General features: G+C 70.7%; 4 protein-coding genes across 5 annotated transcripts; 1 reads left to right on the forward strand and 3 right to left on the reverse strand.

Annotated features, from left to right (window-relative positions):
• Positions 1-982: 982 nt before the first annotated feature.
• Positions 983-2,605, reverse strand: RAB15 (RAB15, member RAS oncogene family). Of its 2 annotated transcripts, none has more exons than XM_088534282.1 (7): positions 2,453-2,605; positions 2,313-2,373; positions 1,927-1,987; positions 1,746-1,823; positions 1,582-1,671; positions 1,222-1,287; positions 983-1,114 (listed from the first exon to the last, which is right to left on the reverse strand). In XM_088534282.1, the coding sequence occupies exons 1-7, from the start codon at positions 2,574-2,576 to the stop codon at positions 992-994; spliced, it is 603 nt and encodes a 200-aa protein (XP_088390408.1). In that variant the 5' UTR covers positions 2,577-2,605; the 3' UTR covers positions 983-991. The 2 variants fall into 2 exon arrangements, with proteins under 2 accessions (XP_088390408.1, XP_088390407.1); XM_088534281.1 differs by having other exon boundaries at positions 992-1,147.
• A 1,327-nt stretch (positions 2,606-3,932) lies between these two features.
• On the forward strand, positions 3,933-7,652 carry FNTB (farnesyltransferase, CAAX box, subunit beta). Its single transcript, XM_088534279.1, has 12 exons — positions 3,933-4,021; positions 4,500-4,564; positions 4,747-4,819; positions 5,081-5,172; positions 5,740-5,886; positions 5,999-6,082; positions 6,243-6,329; positions 6,433-6,562; positions 6,643-6,775; positions 7,109-7,220; positions 7,302-7,416; positions 7,502-7,652. Exons 1-12 carry the CDS (start codon positions 3,938-3,940, stop codon positions 7,613-7,615), a joined length of 1,236 nt encoding a protein of 411 aa, XP_088390405.1. The 5' UTR covers positions 3,933-3,937; the 3' UTR covers positions 7,616-7,652.
• A 1,074-nt stretch (positions 7,653-8,726) lies between these two features.
• On the reverse strand, positions 8,727-10,656 carry MAX (MYC associated transcriptional regulator X). Its single transcript, XM_088534285.1, has 5 exons — positions 10,523-10,656; positions 10,370-10,396; positions 9,647-9,754; positions 9,098-9,221; positions 8,727-9,003 (listed from the first exon to the last, which is right to left on the reverse strand). Exons 1-5 carry the CDS (start codon positions 10,556-10,558, stop codon positions 8,816-8,818), a joined length of 483 nt encoding a protein of 160 aa, XP_088390411.1. The 5' UTR covers positions 10,559-10,656; the 3' UTR covers positions 8,727-8,815.
• A 314-nt stretch (positions 10,657-10,970) lies between these two features.
• On the reverse strand, positions 10,971-13,520 carry UNC93B1 (unc-93B1 regulator of TLR signaling). The gene is given in 11 exon segments (XM_088534241.1): positions 10,971-11,360; positions 11,363-11,487; positions 11,570-11,877; positions 11,879-12,096; positions 12,165-12,289; positions 12,367-12,460; positions 12,536-12,665; positions 12,748-12,986; positions 12,989-13,146; positions 13,232-13,388; positions 13,446-13,520. Coding segments are annotated over 11 exon segments (2,019 nt in total).
• Between the last annotated feature and the right edge of the window lie 4,506 nt (positions 13,521-18,026).

The raw sequence follows: 18,026 nt of genomic DNA on the forward strand, positions 1-18,026 counted from the left end.
TTGGCCTGGGGGGCTCCAATGCTTTTCCTTCCCTGCGCTGGTGCTCACCGCTTGCTTTGGCCTCTCTCCCATGCCCTTCCCTGGCCACCAGCGTGCGCTTGCAGCCGCTGACTGACTGCCTTCCTGGTGCTGCCTCCCACCCTGGTGTCCACTGCCGCCTTGGTGCCCACCACCATGCCATACTGACCTGCCCCAGTGCCCACCACCATCCCCTGCCCAGTGCTGCCTCGGTGCCCATTGCCACCGAGGTGCCCACCACCGTCCTGGTGTCTGCTGCTGCCTTGGTGTCTCCCTCTGTCCCATACCCGCTTGTCCTTTGCCCACCACCATCCCCTGCCCAGTGCTGCCTCAGTGCCCATCACCACCCAAGTGTCCTCTCCTGCTCCAATGCCTCTCCCCAGGCTCCTGCAGCTCCTTGGGGCTGCTCCCTTGGATCCGGGTTGAGCCCAGAGTCTGGGCGGTCACAGCATCCTCCACGGACCTGTGCCCAAGCCGGGAAAGGGGACACCGACCCAGCAGCCCTTGGAGCATCCTGAATTATTCATGGCTGCCCAGGGTGGCGGCGGCAGCACACAAGCCGGCCCACGGGGCGCTCCAGCATCACCTTTATTCTGGAAACCACGTGTGTAAAACCGGGCGCAGAGCCCGGCTGCGTAGAGGGGCCGGGGACCGAGCACGGAAGGGCAGGGCGGGGGGCACGGAGGGTGCCAAGCGCACCCGCGACACACACACACGGACGGGACACAGCGGGCGAGCGGAGGGCGGCCGCGGAGGAGGGGGGACGACGTGGCGGGGGGGTGGCCAGGACCCCGCACCCGCCGCCCTGGGAAGGAAGGGACCCGGCGGCACAGAGAGCGGCTCCTTCCTCGCCAGCGCCTGGCCCGACCCCCAGGGTGCCCCATCTCCATCGCCACCCGCTCGGGGGAGGGACGGGCGGCAGCCATGAGCCCGGCAGGAGGAAGAGGAGGGAGAGGGGCGCGAAGGGGCCGCCTCAACACCAGCAGGCTTTGGGCGCGTCCCCGGTGCCCGGCGGCGGCTGCTCGTCCTCGTCGAGGCGGGCCAGGTCCGGCGGCGCCGCGGCGGCGCGCAGCCCCGCCAGCTCCTTGCGGTGCGCCTGCAGCACCAGCTCCGTGAGCCGCGTGAAGGACTGCGGGCGGAGAGAGGTGGCGTGGGCCCCGGCGCTTCCGGCCGGTGCCTCCGTCCGCCCTGTGCCCCGCTCACCTCCTTGATGTTCAGGTTGCTGCAGGCACTTGTTTCGTAGAAGTCCATGCCGTACTCGCGGGCCAGCTGCAAGGCAAGCGCACGGCGCTGGCACGGTCCGTGCCCCCCACCACCCCCAAATTCCTGCACATCTGGAGGCACAGCTGGATGGGGGAGTGCAGGCCGGGGAGCACCGCTCGGGGTTGTGCATGGTCGGGTCACGCTGCTCATGCTGGGCGCAGGAGCAGGGGACACTGGAGGTGCAGGGGGGCCCTGGGGACATTGGAGGTTCAAGGGGTGCCTGGAAGGTCCCTGCATGTCTGTAGGGCTGCAAGGGGAGTGCCCACTGTGCTAGGGGATGGGGGCGTGCGCAGGGCTCACCTGCAGACCTTGCTCTTTGGCCACTTGCCTCTTGTGCTCCTCATCTGCCTTGTTGCCGATGAGGATTTTCTGCACCCCATCCGGCGCGTACTGGGGTTGAGGGGGGCAGCATGAGCCTCTGCCTGGCAGCCACGGCCGTGTTCCCCCCGCCCGGGCACCCCTACCTCGTCCACGTCGCTGGCCCATTTCATGACGTGCTGGTAGGAGCGCTCGCTGCCGATGTCGTACACCAGGAAGATGCCCTGCGCCGAGAGGGGCCGGGCAGCACCGCGGCGGAGGCTCCCGCCGGGCACCTCCCACCCCGCCGAGCCCCCCTGGCCGCACCGGGGGCCGTGCCCGCCGTACCTGTGCCCGCCGGTAGTACTGCTTGGTGATGGTCTGGTAGCGCTCCTGGCCTGCCGTGTCCCTGCAGCCGGGGTGGATGGAGCGGGTCAGCTCAGCGAGGGCCCCGCTGGGGCCTCCACCAGCGCCACGAGCTGCCCAGGCCTCAATTCCCCGAGCAGGAGGTGAGGATGCAGCTGGGAGAACAAGCCCTGTGCGACCACCCCCCTCCTCGGCCCCACCTTCCTCCTCCATCCGCCTCCAGGCTCAGGTCCCTGCAGGATGGCGAGATGAGATCCCAGCCCGCTTCCCGGTACACCCCACACGGGTGACACCGGTGATGGGGATGGCAGGGGACACACACGCACACACATGCACAGAGCACCCATCCGGCGGTGCTGGCAACTCACCAGATCTGTATCCGCACCTTAATGCCGTCCACTTCTATGGTCTTCATCTTGAAGTCGACTCCTGGGGAAAAGGCGAGGGGGGAAGCGGCGGGCAGCGGCTGCGGGTGCCCCCCGCCGCCCGTCCCCGCGGCGCCCGTTACCGATGGTGGAGATGTGCGCGGGGTGGAACTCGTTGTCGGTGAAGCGGCAGAGCAGGCAGGTCTTGCCCACGCCCGAGTCGCCGAGCAGCAGCAGGCGGAAGAGCACGTCGTACTGCTTGGCCATGGCGGGGCCGGGGGCTCCGCGCCGCCCTCCCGGCGCCGCTCAGCCCCGCGCCGCCGCCGCCATCGCCCGCAGCCCGAGCCGGAGCCGCCGGGCCGCGATGCCGCGAGGCGCCGCCGAGGGGCGGGCGGGAGCGGGGGCGGCGGGAAGCGGAGGAGGCGCCCGGGATGCACCGGCTGCCGCTGGGCTGGCGGTGGGGGGGAGCCCCGGGTGGGGACGCGGGAGGCGCTAAGGATGCGCGGGGGGGCCCATGGAATACGGGATGGGGGGGGGACACCACAGGGATGCGCTGGGTGGACGTGGGGAGAGCCCGGGACGCACCAGGCAGGAGCCGGGGTGTGTGAGAGGGGGGAACGCAGGGAGGATGGGGCCAAACTCTCCTCGGGGGTGACCAGTGACAGGACAAGGGGTAACGGGTGCAAGTCGAAGCCCAGGAAGCTCCATCTCTATGTGAGGAAGAACAACTTTACTCTGAGGGCGACAGAGCCCTGGGACAGGCTGCCCAGAGAGGCTGTGGAGGCTCCTTCTCTGGAGATCTTCCAAACCCGCCTGGATGCCGCCCTGTGCCCCGTGCTCTGGGTGTCCCTGCTGGAGCAGGGGGTTGGACTAGATGATCCCTAGAGGTCCCTTCCAACCTTAGCCGTTCTGGGATTCCATGAGATTCTGCGATCAAGGGACACCCTAGGGATGCACCAGTGGCACTGGACCAGGCCAGTGATGGAGGAGGCACAGGACAGGACATGGGATGTGCATGTGTGTGGGGACACCCTAAGGATGCAGTGAGGGCACCAGGTGGGACCAAGGTGATGATGGCGGAGACGCTGTGGGTGGCCTGTGTGGGACACTGGGTGGGATATGGATGTGGAGCAGGGTGACACCCTGGCGATGCACTGGGGTGGAACCAGGGTGCAGGGCAGCCGTGCAGTGCAGGACTGCAGCGCACCGCTGTGCCATGACACCAGCACAGCACTGCTATGACATCACTGCCCTGCTGTGCCGTGACATCAGCACAGCGCTGTGCCACGACATCGTCACGGCGCTGCCATGACATCACCGCCATGCTGTGCCACGCCAAGGCGCTGCTGCACCGCCGGGCTATGGCGTCACCGCACGGCACCGCCTCGCCATGGCGTCACGGCGTGACGACACAACTGCGCGGTGACGCAGCGCGCCGGCGCGCGCCTCCTCCCCAACCCCCACCCCAGCCCGCCGTCGCCGGGCGCGGCGGGCGCATGCGCGGCGGGGCGGCGCCGGGCCGCGCGGGGGCGCTGCCGCGGGCGGGGCGGGGCGGGGCGGAGAGCGCGGCGCGGGGTGTCCCGCGCGGGCCGCCGTCGGGCGCGGCGCGCGGTGCCGCCCGCCGCAGCATGGCGGGCGCCAGTCCCCCCGCGGCGCGGCGGCGGCTGCGGCTGCGCGACGACGGCGTCCGGACGGCGACGTCCGCCGAGCAGGTGCGCGGGGCCCGGGCCGGCACCGATACCGGCACCGGGCGGGCGGGGCTGCCGGGGCTCGCGCGGAGGGACCCTCCTCGCGGCGGCCGGGAGGGCGGTTGCGGCCCCCGGGGCTGCTGCGGGCCTCCCTGCGGGGAGCGGGGCCCGGGGAGCGGGAGCCCGCGGGGGCTCCCGAGGCTGCCGAGGTCCGCGCTGCCCTCCGGCGCGGTGCCCGGTGCCCGCCGCCCCCGCGCCATTAGCCCGGCCGGGCTTTTCTGTGAGAAAAGGGAGCCCCGCGTGCGGTGTCCGGACTCCGCGCCGGCGGGATGGCCCCTCTCGGGGCGACGGGCGATGCCGGCGCTTGTCCCTGCCGCCCCGGCCTGAGGGAGCCCCTTCCCGAGGGGCTGTGTGCGGGAGGGACGTGGAGTTGCTCTCCGAAACAAACCTTGTTTTCCTTCTTTTTTTCCCTCCGACTCCTCCACCCCGCGGCTTCTCACAGACTAAAGTGGAAGAGATCGTGCAGGAGGTCTTCAACGCCTACAAGACGAACCATCACACTCCCCAGTAAGTCCCTGCGGGACTTTCCATCCTTTTCGTCCTGCGAGCGGCTCTGGCGACTGAAGAGGCCGTGGTTGCTTCTGCCCCTTCCCAAGTGTTCCCGCTTGGCCTTTCCCTTGTGCTCAGTCACCCGCTTGGGCTCCGTGGGAGCCTTGTTCCCGACGAGCCCTCTTCCGCCTGCTTTCCAGGTTTGTCCTGCAGCGGGAGAAGCACTTCCACTACCTGAAGCGAGGCCTCCGGCAGCTCACGGAGGCCTACGAGGTACCTGTCCCGCTTGTGGCGCTGCTCGTCCCTGCCATGGCGCTCTCTGCTTCGCCCTTGGCACGGGCGAAGCCGCCCTGGGCGTTCGCTGGGCGGCCTTGAGGGTGAAAGGGCGATTGGAGGACGCCCTGCGGCTCCTGCCCGTCCCCGCGGGGACGCTGCAGAGCAGGGACTGTGAGGGTTGGCGTCCCCAGGCCTCGCGCTGAGGCCCTTCGCTATGTGCTCGTCCTCCTGCCCCACGTCTCGCCGCTGTCCCCGCAGTGCTTGGACGCCAGCCGGCCTTGGCTCTGCTACTGGATCCTGCACAGCTTGGAGCTGCTGGAGGAGCCCATCCCCGAGTCGGTCACCTCCGAGTAAGTGACGCTGGGGGCCCAGGGTGAGCTGGGGCTGCTGCCCCGGCCTCGCTGCTCGTCCAGCAGGGATTTGCCCCTGGGTGCAGCTGGACCCACCTCCTGCCATTGCTGTTGGCCGGGCGGGAACACAAAAGCGCTTTGTGTCCTGCAGGGCCATCAATGCCCCCTATTCTTGCGTGCTGGCACGGCGCAGGGGGTGGGTGGGGGGGGTGGCTCGTGACAGGCGGGGACAGGGTGGATAAGGGAGGCAGCTTTAGCCTCACGTGGTGACACTGGTGGGACTGGCTGCTGGGAGCCGCTCGAGGCCCCCTGGCTTCCCATGGGAGACCAGCCCGGCTCTCCTTCGTTTCTGTGGGAGAAATCGTTAAGGATGTGGTCGAGTTGAAATCTGCCCCTAGAAACCCCTGGGGACTCCCAGTCGGGTCTGAAACCTGTCAGTGAGACTCGAAGGGTAGCGGCTGCCCCCGCCGCGGGCGCCACGGGCCCCGCGCTGGGTTGGCAGAGGGGGACACGGGTCCTTGGAGGGAGGCCGGGCCCCTTGCTCAGCCCCTGCTCCGTCCTCGGCAGCGTCTGCCAGTTCCTGAGTCGCTGCCAGAGCCCCCAGGGCGGCTTCGGCGGCGGCCCCGGGCAGCACCCGCACCTGGCGCCCACCTACGCGGCCGTCAACGCGCTCTGCATCATCGGCACCGAGGAGGCGCTCGGCGTCATCGACAGGTCCGCGGCGCCGCTGGGGCCGCACGGGCGGGCGCAGCTTTTGGGAGCGGGATTCTGCGGGAGCTGCGGCGGCCGGGCCGGGCTCCCACCGTCCCCTCGCACCTCGCGGCAGGAAGAAGCTCCTGGAGTACCTGCGCTCGCTGAAGCAGCCCGATGGCTCCTTCCTCATGCACGTCGGCGGCGAGGTGGACGTGAGGTGGGCAGAAGCCAGGCTCGGGTGCAGCCCTCGCGGGGGCCAGTCCTGCCCGGGCGCTGGGGGTTGCATGGGGGGGCTCTGCCCTGGCGGAATCCCCCACAGAAGCTGGGGCGGGCGCTGCGCCCGCGTTGCCAGCCGTTCCTGGGCGCTCATCCCGCAGGAGCGCGTACTGCGCCGCTGCCGTGGCGTCGCTCACCAACATCCTCACGCCCGCGCTCTTCGCCGGCACGGCCGAGTGGATCGCGAGGTGAGGAGGCAGCGGGGAGCAGGGGGACGGGCCGGAGGGGCGCACGGGGTCCTCCCCGTCCCGCCTCGGCGGCACCCTGGGTAGCCTTTCCCGGCCGGCGCAGGTGCCAGAACTGGGAGGGCGGCATCGGCGGCGTGCCCGGCATGGAGGCGCACGGCGGCTACACCTTCTGCGGCCTGGCCGCGCTCGTCATCCTCAAGCAGGAGCATCTGCTGAACCTGCGCAGCCTGCTGGTGAGCGGCGCCCGGGGCCGCGGCGGCACCGGGCCCCGGCGCCGTCACTGCAGCGTGTGCCCCGCGTGTCCCCCGCGCAGCACTGGGTGACCGGCCGGCAGATGCGCTTCGAGGGCGGCTTCCAGGGCCGCTGTAACAAGCTCGTGGACGGTTGTTACTCCTTCTGGCAGGCCGGGCTGCTGCCGCTGCTGCACCGCGCGCTCCATGCCAGAGGTGAGCGGGAGCCTCGGCTGCACGGGAAGCCGCATTCCCAGCCGGGGCATGGGCGCGAGGAGGAGTTTTTAGGAAGGAAGCAAAGCCCAGCCTGACTTTGCCTGCAGCGGCGGGTGCCGGCGGTTGCTCCCTGCCCTCTCTGTCACCCTTCTCCGGGGCCTTGTGCGGGTGATGAATCACAGCAGGATCCCAAGAGGCTTCCAAAAATGCCCTTGGGCGCAAAGAGGCTTTGATTCCTCCCTGGCAGCGGAGGTGGCGGTGGTTTCCCCAGGGGGGTTTTCCGGGCTCCAGCAGTTTCCTGGGTGTCTCAGTGGCGGTGTCCCCCCGCTGCAGGCGACGCCGCCCTCAGCATGACGCACTGGATGTTCGACCAGGCGGCGCTGCAGGAATACATCCTGCTGTGCTGCCAGTGCCCGGCCGGGGGGCTGCTCGACAAGCCGGGCAAGTGAGTACCCGCCGGGAGGCCCACGGCCTCCGCCGGGGAGGCTGCGCGGTCCGATGCGGCACTGCCCCCTCTCGCCCGCAGGTCCCGCGACTTCTACCACACGTGCTACTGCCTGAGCGGGCTGGCCGTCGCCCAGCACTTCGGCAGCGGGGAGCTGCACCACGAGCTGCTCCTGGGCGGCCCTGAGAACCGCCTGGTAAGGGCCCCGCGGCCCCCTCGGCGCGCGGCGGGGCTGCGGCCGCCCCGCTGAGCGCCCGGCGCCTCCTCTCTGCCCCCCACAGCTGCCCACGCACCCCGTGTACAACGTGGCCCCGGAGAAGGTGCTGCGAGCCGTGATGCACTTCGTGCGGCAGCCCCTGCCCAGCCCGGAGGCCGAGGCGGCCGCTGCTGACTAGGGGCCCCGCTGCCCGTGGACTCTGGTGCGGAGCGGCCCCGGGCGAGGGCCACTGAGGAGCTGCCGGGCCGTGGTGCGGGCCCCAGGGCGCTAGCAATACCAAAAAGGGGCTCGTGGCCGTGCGCGGCTGCCGGCCCCGCCACGCCGGGCACCCACTAACCTCCCGGCAGGAGCCGAGCAGCCGAGAGGCGGCGCGTGGCTGGTGTCTCGGCATCAATAAACCTGAACTGACCCCCCCTGGCCTTTCGTGGGCCCCCGCGGGGTGGCTGGGGAGGGAGCCGGAGGGGCCAGGGCTAGTGCCCCAGGGTGGCACCAGGGCTCAGCTGAGTCCAATAGGACCCCTATGATGTGTGGGGCCTCATCCCGTGTTCTGCTGGTCCTGGGGGTGCCCCACACTACCAGCCCCCCAAAACCTGCAGCTCCAAGGGGCAAGGACAAAGTAAGGGGGGGTGTCGCTTTTAGATTGTTTTGTTTCTTTTTTTTATTATTATTATTATTTATAGTCTTATAGTAAAGGGAAGCCTTAACTTGCAAGACAACTCTGGGCAGTATGTACAACATACCGTAGATCCATGGAATGAATGGCATGGAAACGGGGCCAGGGCCACCTACAGGGGCAGGGACGGGCTCCTAGAGGTCGGAAAAATGCCATGAGGGGGGGAGAGAAGGAGGGAGGCGAGGAAGGACCCAGGCGGGAGGGGATGGGATGTGCGCGCGGATCTTCGCCCGGCGCTGCAGGCCCGGCCCGACCGTGCGCTGGAGCCGCCGGGAGCCGGGGCAGAGCTGGGGCCAGGTGGAATTGCAGGAAATAAATAGCGAGGCCCCCCCGCGCCGCCGCAGGGCTGGGGCGGCCGCCCCCTCTCCTGCGTCCCCGGGGGGTCTGGGGCTGCCCCTCCGCTCCCACGCGGCTGCGGCCTGCGCTGGTCCCCGGCTATAAATAGAAACGCTCGTATAAAAGTGAGAGGGCAGCGGCGTCGGGGCAGGGGGGCGCGGGCGGCTCCTGGGGGCGGCAGCCCCGGGGCCCCCCAAGTCCCTCGGGCAGCGCCCGCCCGCCCGGGAGAGGCCGTCACTGCGGGGCCGCGCGCGGGGAAGGGGGCCAGGGGAGGCTGGAAAGCTGCAGTCCGAGAGGCTCCGCTACGGAAGGGAGAGAGTCCTGCCGGGCGGGCGGCCGGGGCCAGTCCAGCGCGAGCGGGCGAGGGGCCTAGCTGGCCTCCATGCGCAGCTTCTTGCGGCTCTGCGGCTCGTCGGGCTCCGAGTCGGAGCTGGAGTCGGAGCCGCCGTCGAAGGCGGAGATGGCGCTGCCCTTGGCGTTGGTGTAGAGGCTGCCGTCCGTCGCCGGGTAGTTGGCCTGCAGCTGGGCGCTCGACCGCGCTTTCTCCAGCGCGCGCACTGCAAGGCAGGGCGCCGGCGTCACCGCGCGGCCCCCGGCGTCGCCGCGCGGCCCCCCGTGTCACCGCGCGTTCCCCGGCGTCCCCGCGTTCACCTTGCTGCTCCAGGAGGGCGTTCTGCCGCTTGAGGTCGTCGATGTCCTGCTGGTGCGTGTGGTTTTTCCGGCGCATGTACTGGATGTACTCTGTGGCTTTGTCCAGGATTTGGGCCCGGGATGCCTGTTGCAATAGTGGGAAAAGACACAGGCGAAATAAAGACCTCGTCCAGGCTGCAGCGGGGGGCAGCTGGGCAGGGGGGCTCCCATGGCGCTTTGAGCTCCGTCCCCATCCCGCTGCTGTCCCCAGTTCTCCGGCCAGACCGCAGCGAGGTCCCACTGCGGCGGCGATGCCGGGTGCTCCCTGCAATCCCCCTTCCTCGTCCGAATCCTGCACTCCCCGTGCGTTTTGAAGCCACCGCACAACCCCCTCGCGGGGCTCCTTTCAGGCACCACCGACCTGCTCCGGCCGAAGCATCCGCGCGGGGCGTCGAGCGGGACGGGCAGGGCGCGGGGCCCTCGCCGCGCCGCGGGACGAGGGTGGAGGCGGCCGCTCTCCCCGCGCGGCGGGGCCGCCGTGCCCGCCTGCGCCGCGCTCCACAAACTCACCTTCTCCCCCTGCAGCGAGGGGACCGAGTCCCGCAGGCTGTGGAAGCTGTCCTTGATGTGGTCCCTGCGCTTGCGCTCCAGCGCGTTGTGGTGAGCCCGCTTGTCCGCCTGCGAGGGCACGGGGAGACGCGGCGGCCGCGTGAGCGCCCGGCCGGCACCGCGGCCCGGCCCGCCGGGGACGAGCGGCCGGCGCCACCGCGGGTGGCTCCACGTGCCGGGGGACGAGGCCACGTCCCCGGAGGCTGCGGTGCCCGTGGCACTGGCTCAGGGCGCACCGGTGCCCATGGTGGCCCCGGGCTCCTGCCTCGGCGCTGCCGGTCCTGGGCGAGCGCTGCCCGCCCAAAGCGCCCGGGAAGGCTCCGGGAAAGGCTCGGGAGCGACACGAGCGCGTTGGGAGGCGGCACCGAAGCGGGCGCGGGAGCCCCGGGACCCCGCGGGGGGCGGCTCGCCGGGACGCGGGGAGGGAAGCGCCGCCCTCGGGGCTTTCGCTTTCCCGCGACGCCGCTTCCGCCTCCCGCGGGGGCCGGTAACACCGGGGGGGGGGGGGGGCACCCCCATGAGCCCCCCCGCGCCGCCCCCCCCCGGCCCGGTCGCGCACGCGCACTGTCCCCCCCCCCAATGTCCAACCGCCCCCCCCCGCCCTCCGCGCGCGCCCCCACGTGGGCTCGGCCCCTCCCCCGGCCGGCGCCGGTACCGGGGCCGCGGCGGCGGCGCGGGACGTACCGCGGACTGAAACCTCGGCTGCTCTTCCTGCGGCGGGGGAACGGGAAGGGGAAGCGGGGGGAAGAGACAGAGACAGAGAGAGACAAACACGCGTTACCACCGGCAGCGGCGCGGGGCCGGCGCCGGGGCCGCGACGGCGGCGGCGGCACTCACGTCGCTTTCCACCTCGATGTCATCGTTGTCGCTCATCGTTACCGGGCGGGGGGGGGCGGGGGGGGGAGCCGCGGGCCGCGCCGCCACAACAACAGCCCGCACCGCGCAGCCGCCGCCGCCGCCGCCGCCACGTGACCGCCCGCCACCGCCCGCCCCGCCCTCCGCGCCGCGGCGCCCGCTGGGAGTTGGAGTGCGCCGCGCCCGGCGCCGCCGCGGCGCCGCCCCGCCCGCGGGACTACAGCTCCCGGCGGGCTCTGCGCGCGCGGCGCGGGGCGCGACGGGAGCTGTAGTCCGCGCGCACGTGGAAGGCGGCGGCGGCGCGAGGGCGGCGCGGGAGCCCCCCGACCCCCGCACCCCAGCCCTGACGGCGAGAAATGGCGGGCGGGCGGCGGCGGCCGCGTCTTTATTGGGGCACCGACACGTCCAAAAACGGCAGCGGGGAGGGCGCTCAGCGCCCCTCCTCCTTGGGCAGCTCGGGGGCAGCCTCGGGCGGGTGGGCAGCTTCCGCGGGGGGCTCCGTCGCGCTGTTGTCGCCGTCCTCGTCGTCGCCGTCGTCGCGATCGCCGTCCCCGCTGGCCTCGGAGCCGGTGGCGTCGGAGTCGTCGTCCTCGAGGTAGCGGTAGCCGCGCGCCTTGTGGCGCGGGCGGGGGATGCGGGGCAGGCGGTGGGCCACGCGCTGCGCCACGCGGCGCTCCATCCAGCTGTAGGTGGCCGTGGCCACCACCAGCGCCAGCAGCAGGATGGACAGCTTGGCCTGGCCGCGGGGGACACGCACGGCCACGCTGCGGCCCCAGCCGGCGATGCCACCGCCGGGGCCGCCGCGGGGACACTGCTGCCGCCACTCACCTTCATGGGCAGCTCCTGCCACAGGTAGACCACGAAGATGGCCAGCGCCTGCCACCAGTGGTAGATGGTGAAGACGAAGTCCTGGCGCTCCTTGTCCTCGTACAGCATCCCCAGGACAACTGTGTCGGCAGCGGGGACGCAGCCCGCTCAGCGCCCCGGCGGGACCCCGGAGCGCGCGGCGGCCCCGCGGCCGGTACTCACTGCTGACGCCGGTCTTGTTGAGGGCGCTGCCGAGGCCCCAGAGCGCGGCGAGCGCGTAGAGCAGCGGCGCCTGCGCGGGCGCGCGCGGCTCGGGCGCCCAGCAGAAGAGCGTGACGAGCAGCGCGCCGTGCACCAGCGCGCCGGCCAGCAGCAGCGCCTGGCGCCGCAGGCGCAGCGCGCCCAGCGCCAGCGCCGAGCACGCCGAGGCCGAGCAGCCGTAGGCCACGAGCAGCGGGGCGAGTTTCTCCAGCCCCAGGGCGCACACGCCGTAGTTCTGCGGGGGAACGCGGGTCAGCGGCGCCCACGGGCTCTTCCCACGCTGCCCACGGTGCCACCGTGCGTACCAGGGCGAAGCCAGTGCAGACAAAGAGCACCTCGAAGCCGCTGTAGATGAAGAGGGGGAAGAGCAGGCGCAGGCGGTAGTCGCGCATGTGCTTGAAGGGCAGCTGGAAGATGTTCCCCCAGCCGATGCTGCGCAGGTCGATCTCCTCCGTGGGCCGGTACGCGGAGCCGCAGAGCAGCAGCACCTGCGGCGGCAGCGGCATGGGGTGAGTGGGGCCCCGCGCGGCACCGCGGCGCCCGGCGCGTCGCTCACCAGCAGCATGGCCGCGAAGGCGGCCGCCATGAGGACGCTCTCCACCACGATGAGGTTGACGCTGCGGGGCAGGCTCTGCAGCACAGTGGTGTTGAAGCCGGCCAGCGTGCCCCTGCTGAGGGTACCTGCGGGGCGGCACGTGCAGCAGCGTGGTGGCTGCGGCGGCCTGCGCGGCGCGAGGCGGGCGGCGTTGGGTGCTCACCACAGTGCGTCACCTCCGCGAGCGTGTGGTTGAGCTGGTAGAGGTAGCCGTCGAGGAAGAACAGCGTGGGCAGCTGGGCGCACACGAAGCTCAGCTGCAAGGCACGGGGCGCCGCTCAGCGCCAGGCCGCCTGCCGCGCGCCGCTGTCCCGCCGTCCCCACCTGCTCACATGGAAACAGCCGTAGAAGATGCTCTGGAAGATGACGACGTAGGTGCTGGAGGCGCCGCGCGGCGCCCGCCGCTGCTCCTGCACATGCTCCTCCTTGTAGTGGGAGAACTCATAGTACTTCTGGGCCATCCTGTGGGTCAGCACCCGCATCCTGGGTCAGCGCCGGGGCCGGGACAGCCCGCGCAGGCCCTGACAGCCCCGCCGGTGCCCACCGCGTGATGTAGTTGCCCAGAGAGGCCCAGAAGGGCACGATGGCCATCCCGATGGCCACGGCGGAGGGCACCAGCGTGTAGTAGCGCTCCCAGTAGTTGCTGGAGACGAAGAGGGCGTAGATGCCCGTGGCCAGGAACATGGTCCACTTGGTGCCGAAATACCTGCCGGGCCCGAGGAGAGGAGCTGGGTGGGTGGCCGGCCGTGGGGTGCCGGGGTGGCTGGGGGCCACGGGGCCGCGCACTACCTTATGAGGACGGGCGTGTAGAGCAGCGCCACGACGGGGGTGACGTTGATGCCCATGAGCACCTTGCGGTCGATGTCGCCCAGCTCCATGTTGCTGTACTTGACCTCGCGGTAGGTCTCGTCATAGTGCAGGATGAGCTGCATCTGCAGCAGCCCTGCAGCCACCGCGGCGCCCGTGAGCGCCCCACGCCGGCCCCGCCGCCACGCGCGAGGGGCCCGCGCGGCGCCCGCCCGCCCTACCCAGGTAGACGCCGTAGGTGAGCGTGGCCGCCACGCTGGCGGCCAGCACGTTCTTGATGACGCCGAGGCGCCGGCGGCGGAAGTACTTGCGCTCCTCCTCCTCCTCGTCGTAGTCGCCCTGGGCGCCCACGAAGTCGTCCAGCTGCGGGGCCAGCGTTCAGCCTTGGCCGCCACGGCCACCACAGCCGATGCCGCGCAGCCACCCCGGCCTCACCTGCGCCTCCGTGCCCTTGGGGCCCAGTTCACTGGCGCCCGCCACCTCGGCGGTGCCGTCGGGGTCCTTCTCCATGGCTGTGTCTGCGGGTGGCCCCGGGGGGTGTCAGGGCACTGGGTGACACCTCCACGTGGCACGTGGGAGCGGCAGTTCCTGTGCCCAGCGCCTGCGTGCCCAGTGCTCACTAGCCCGGAGCCCCCAAGCACTGCACCCGTGGGGCACTGCAGCCCTATGGGCCCCCAAGCACTGCACCCGTGGGCACTGCAACCCCGTGAGCACCTGAGCGCTGCACCCGTGGGCGCTGCAACCCCATGAGCCCCCAAGCACTGCACCTGTGGGGCACTGCAGCCCTATGGGCCCCCAAACACTGCACCCGTGGGGCGTTGCAGCCCCATGAGCCCCCAAACACTTCACCCATGGGGCACTGCAGCCCTATGGGCCCCCAAGCACTGCACCCGTGGGGCGTTGCAGCCCCATGAGCCCCCAAACACTTTACCCGTGGGGGACTGCAGCCCTATGGGCCCCCAAGCACTGCACCAGTGGGCGCTGCAACCCCGTGAGCACCCGAGCGCTGCACCCGTGGGCGCTGCAACCCCATGGGCTCCCAAGCACTGCACCCGTGGGCTCTGCAGCCCCATGAGCCCCCAAGCACTGCACCCATGGGGCGTTGCAGCCCAATGAGCCCCCAAGCACTGCACCCGTGGGCACTGCCTTCCCATGAGTCCCCAAGCACTGCACCCGTGGGCGCTGCAACCCCATGGGCTCCCAAGCACTGCACCCGTGGGCACTGCAGCCCCGTCAGCCCCCGAGCGCTGCACCCGTGGGCGCTGCACCCCCATGCCCGGCACCCACTTGCCCGGCACCCCCCGGACCAGCACCGGGACCGGCCCGGGCGCCGCTTCCTCCCGCGGACGGGGCGGGGCGGGAGGCGGCGCTTTTAAAGGGGCCGCGCCGCCCGCCCCCACCTCAGCCCCCCGCCCGGCACCCCCCGGTCCCCAGCGGGGCTCCCCGCGCGGCCCCCCGCCCCGCGCACCCCCCAGCGCAGCACCCGGCCCGGCCCCGTCCGCGGGGGCCTCCGCTCGTCGCCGCGGGCTCCGGGGGGCCCTTCCCCTTCCTGCGGCGCCTCCCGCGCTCTCGGTTCCCCTTCTGGGGCCCCGTGCGGGTGCGGGGCTGGGGTGTCACCCGCCGCGGGGACACCCTGCGTGCACGTGGCGGGGCCCTCGACGCCCCCGGAAGCGGGAGACCCCCCGGGCTGCCCGGGCCGGGTGCCCCGCGGGGCGGCGGGTGCCGCGGGGCAGGGAGGCAGGGGAACCGGCCGAGCCCGTTTGCCGGATGGCGCCGGCGACGTCCCCCGTCCGTCGTCACAGGATGCCGAGGGATCGGGACAGGAGCCGGCCGAGCCGGTAGCGGGGGATTCTTGGAGCCGCGGTGCCGGATGGTGCGGCGGTGACTGGCGCGTGCGGCACCCGGGCGGCCCGGCTGGCGTGGCGAGGCCCCGGGGGGACCGGGTGCCACGTGGGCCCGGTGACGCTGGTGCCCCTGGGTCGTCACAGGCGTGATGGGCGACAGGAACTTCTGCCTGCTGGCCTCAGGCATGAAGGGGCAGCCAGGAACAGGCTACAAGCGGGCAAGCCTGGAGGTGGAGGCAGGGGGTTGAGAGGGCTTGTGTCCCCAAGGGATCCGTCAAGGGTGCTGGTGGCATCCCCATAGGAAAAGGTGCCTCTAGGATGCAGTATGAGGGACAACTGTGAGGTCCCATGGGTCAGGGTGCCCCTGGGAGGCAACATGAGGGGCATCCATGAGGTCCCCTTGGGTCGGGGTGCCCCTGGGAGGCAACATGAGGGGCATCCATGAGGTCCCCATGGGTCAGGATGCCCCTGGAATGCAGCATGAGGGGCATCCATGGGGCACCAGTGGGTCAGGGGTCATGGCAGTGGTTGGGTGGCAGTGGGAGCCTCCCAATGTCACCATCCTGTGCGGGAGGCCCCATCCTGTCCCCAACCTCATCCTCATTCCCACCCCACAGGGGCGGGGCCCTGTCCTGCCCGACCCTGCCCATGGGGCCCGGCCACCTGCCCCACAGCATTTAGGAGGTCGCCCTGAGCCTTGACATCACCAGCCTGGTCTCCTGCTCCTCTTGACGCCTCTCAACCCCCCAGGTAGGTGCTGCGGAGCCCTGTGGTCGGGCACTGCCAATGCTGGGTGCTGCCCAAGCTGTTGGGGCTGCCAAGGCGGGGAGCATCTCTGTCCGTGGGGCAGAAGTGCCGCTGGCTCCCTCTGCCCCACGGCGGGAGTCCATGGTGGCATGACTGCATGGGGGGGGTCCAGGGTGGGGGGTCTCTTTTGGGGGAGACCCATAGCTGCTTGCGGCTGTGCTGGCAGCCCCATGGCAGCAGTGGGGCTGGGCACAGGGCGCCTGATCGTACCCGGACCCCTTTGGAAATCTTGGAAGTGTATCTCGGCGGGTGCAGCTTGGCTGAGTCACCCGAGCGCCCAGCCACCCTTCAAAGGCGTCGCGACCGCCTGGGGCCAGTGGGGACACGCCGGACGCGAGGTGCCTCGAGCTGGCCCCTCCGGAGCATTCCCGCACCAGACGCCGGTGCAGCTACCGCTCCGGCGGCTCCTTGGCTCGCCCAGACTCGCTCCAGGGAGAGACATCCCACGGCGGGCGGGAAGGCGACGGCCCTTCGCGCCACCCGGCTCCTCGGAGGAGCCCGGTGGGCCCCGCGCTGCTGCGCTGGCCTCCAGCCTCTCCCCGGCCTCCCCACAGGGCCTCCGTGGACATGAGCTGCCCCTTCTGGCAATGCAGCTGGCAGCAGCCTCCCCGGCACTGCGGCAAGCAGCAGCACGGCCAGCAGCACCACGGTGGGCACTGCCAAGGGGAGAAGCATCATGATGAACACTGCCATGGGGAGAAGCATCATGATGAGCACTGCCATGGTGGACAGCAGCAGGGTGGACAGCAAGGTGGGCAGCAGGAAGGTGGACAGCAGGGTGGACAGCAAGGCGGGCAGCAAGGTGGACAGCAGGGTGGACAGCAGGGTGGACAACGAGGTGGACAGCAGGGTGGACAGCAGGGTGGACAGCAAGGTGGACAGCAGGAAGGTGGACAGCAGGGTGGACAGCAAGGCGGGCAGCAAGGTGGACAGCAAGGTGGACAGCAGGGTGGACAGCAAGGTGGACAGCAAGGTGGACAGCAGGGTGGACAACAAGGTGGAGAGCAGGGTGGACAGCAAGGTGGACAACAAGGTGGACAGCAGGGTGGACAGCAGGGTGGACAACAAGGTGGAGAGCAAGGCGGGCAGCAAGGTGGGCAGCAGGGTGGAGAGCAAGGCGGGCAGCAAGGCAGGCAACAAGGTGGACAGCAGGGTGGACAGCAAGGCGGGCAGCAAGGCGGGCAGCAAGGCGGGCAGCAGGGTGGACAGCAAGGTGGACAGCAAGGTGGGCAGCAAGGTGGACAGCAAGGTGGCCAGAAAGGGGGGCAGCAAGGTGGGCAGCAAGGTGGACAGCAAGGTGGCCAGAAAGATGGACAGCAAGGTGGACAGCAAGGCGGGCAGCAAGGCGGGCAGCAAGGTGGACAGCAAGGTGGACAGCAGGGTGGACAGCAAGGCGGGCAGCAAGGTGGGCAGCAAGGTGGCCAGAAAGGTGGCCAGAAAGGTGGACAGCAAGGTGGACAGCAGGGTGGACAGCAAGGTGGACAGCAAGGCGGGCAGCAAGGTGGACAGCAAGGTGGACAGCAAGGCGGACAGCAGGGTGGACAGCAGGGTGGACAGCAAGGCGGGCAGCAAGGTGGGCAGCAAGGTGGCCAGAAAGGTGGCCAGAAAGGTGGACAGCAAGGTGGACAGCAGGGTGGACAGCAAGGTGGGCAGAAAGATGGACAGCAAGGTGGACAGCAAGGCGGGCAGCAAGGTGGACAGCAAGGCGGACAGCAAGGCGGACAGCAGGGTGGACAGCAGGGTGGACAACAAGGTGGAGAGCAAGGCGGGCAGCAAGGTGGGCAGCAGGGTGGAGAGCAAGGCGGGCAGCAAGGTGGGCAGCAAGGTGGCCAGAAAGGTGGCCAGAAAGGGGGGCAGCAAGGCGGGCAGCAAGGTGGACAGCAAGGTGGCCAGAAAGGGGGGCAGCAAGGTGGGCAGAAAGATGGACAGCAAGGTGGACAACAGGGTGGACAGCAAGGTGGACAGCAAGGCGGACAGCAAGGTGGGCAGCAGCAAGGTGGCACCGGCAAAGGATCTGAATGTGGCGGAGGTGGCCAGAAGGGCGACAAGGACGGCAGTGCCAAAAGGTGAGAGCAAAAGGCTGGGGACCCGTGGCTGGGGACAGGAGGGAGTTGAGGTGCTTGTGGTGGTGGAGAAGAGGGGGCAGAGGTGGACATGGCAGTGCCAGGGTGGCAGGTGCCAGCACGATCCCCTGGATTGTGTCATTGCTGATCAGGGATGCTGGGGACTTATTTTTGGGAGCCAGTGGTCACCATGGTGTAATGTGGCCCTTAGAGGGGAAGTCTGGGGAGGGGGGTCTGCTGGGAATGGCAAGGAGCTGAGGGCACTAGGGGCTCTTGTTGCCCCCGCTGGTGGCCTGGGGAGA

The sequence above is a fragment of the Tinamus guttatus genome, unplaced genomic scaffold, assembly GCF_059628265.1.
Source record: "Tinamus guttatus ecotype Peru unplaced genomic scaffold, ASM5962826v1 Tinamus_guttatus_pri_ptg000546l, whole genome shotgun sequence".
In the NCBI taxonomy this organism is placed as follows: Eukaryota; Metazoa; Chordata; class Aves; order Tinamiformes; family Tinamidae; genus Tinamus; species Tinamus guttatus.

Excerpts from the sequence above, each read along its gene's own strand:
- RAB15 (XM_088534281.1), bottom strand. The coding sequence starts at position 2,576 with ATGGCCAAGCAGTACGACGTGCTCTTCCGCCTGCTGCTGCTCGGCGAC. Across the intron at positions 1,672-1,745 it reads GGGCCAGCGACGTGGACGAG|TACGCGCCGGATGGGGTGCA; the intron begins GTAGGGGTGCCC and ends CCTCAACCCCAG. Across the intron at positions 1,288-1,581 it reads CCAAAGAGCAAGGTCTGCAG|CTGGCCCGCGAGTACGGCAT; the intron begins GTGAGCCCTGCG and ends CTTGCCTTGCAG.
- FNTB (XM_088534279.1), top strand. The coding sequence starts at position 3,938 with ATGGCGGGCGCCAGTCCCCCCGCGGCGCGGCGGCGGCTGCGGCTGCGC. Across the intron at positions 4,022-4,499 it reads CGGCGACGTCCGCCGAGCAG|ACTAAAGTGGAAGAGATCGT; the intron begins GTGCGCGGGGCC and ends GGCTTCTCACAG. Across the intron at positions 4,565-4,746 it reads ACGAACCATCACACTCCCCA|GTTTGTCCTGCAGCGGGAGA; the intron begins GTAAGTCCCTGC and ends CCTGCTTTCCAG.
- MAX (XM_088534285.1), bottom strand. The coding sequence starts at position 10,558 with ATGAGCGACAACGATGACATCGAGGTGGAAAGCGAC. Across the intron at positions 10,397-10,522 it reads ACATCGAGGTGGAAAGCGAC|GAAGAGCAGCCGAGGTTTCA; the intron begins GTGAGTGCCGCC and ends CCCCCGCCGCAG. Across the intron at positions 9,222-9,646 it reads CCTCGCTGCAGGGGGAGAAG|GCATCCCGGGCCCAAATCCT; the intron begins GTGAGTTTGTGG and ends CTATTGCAACAG.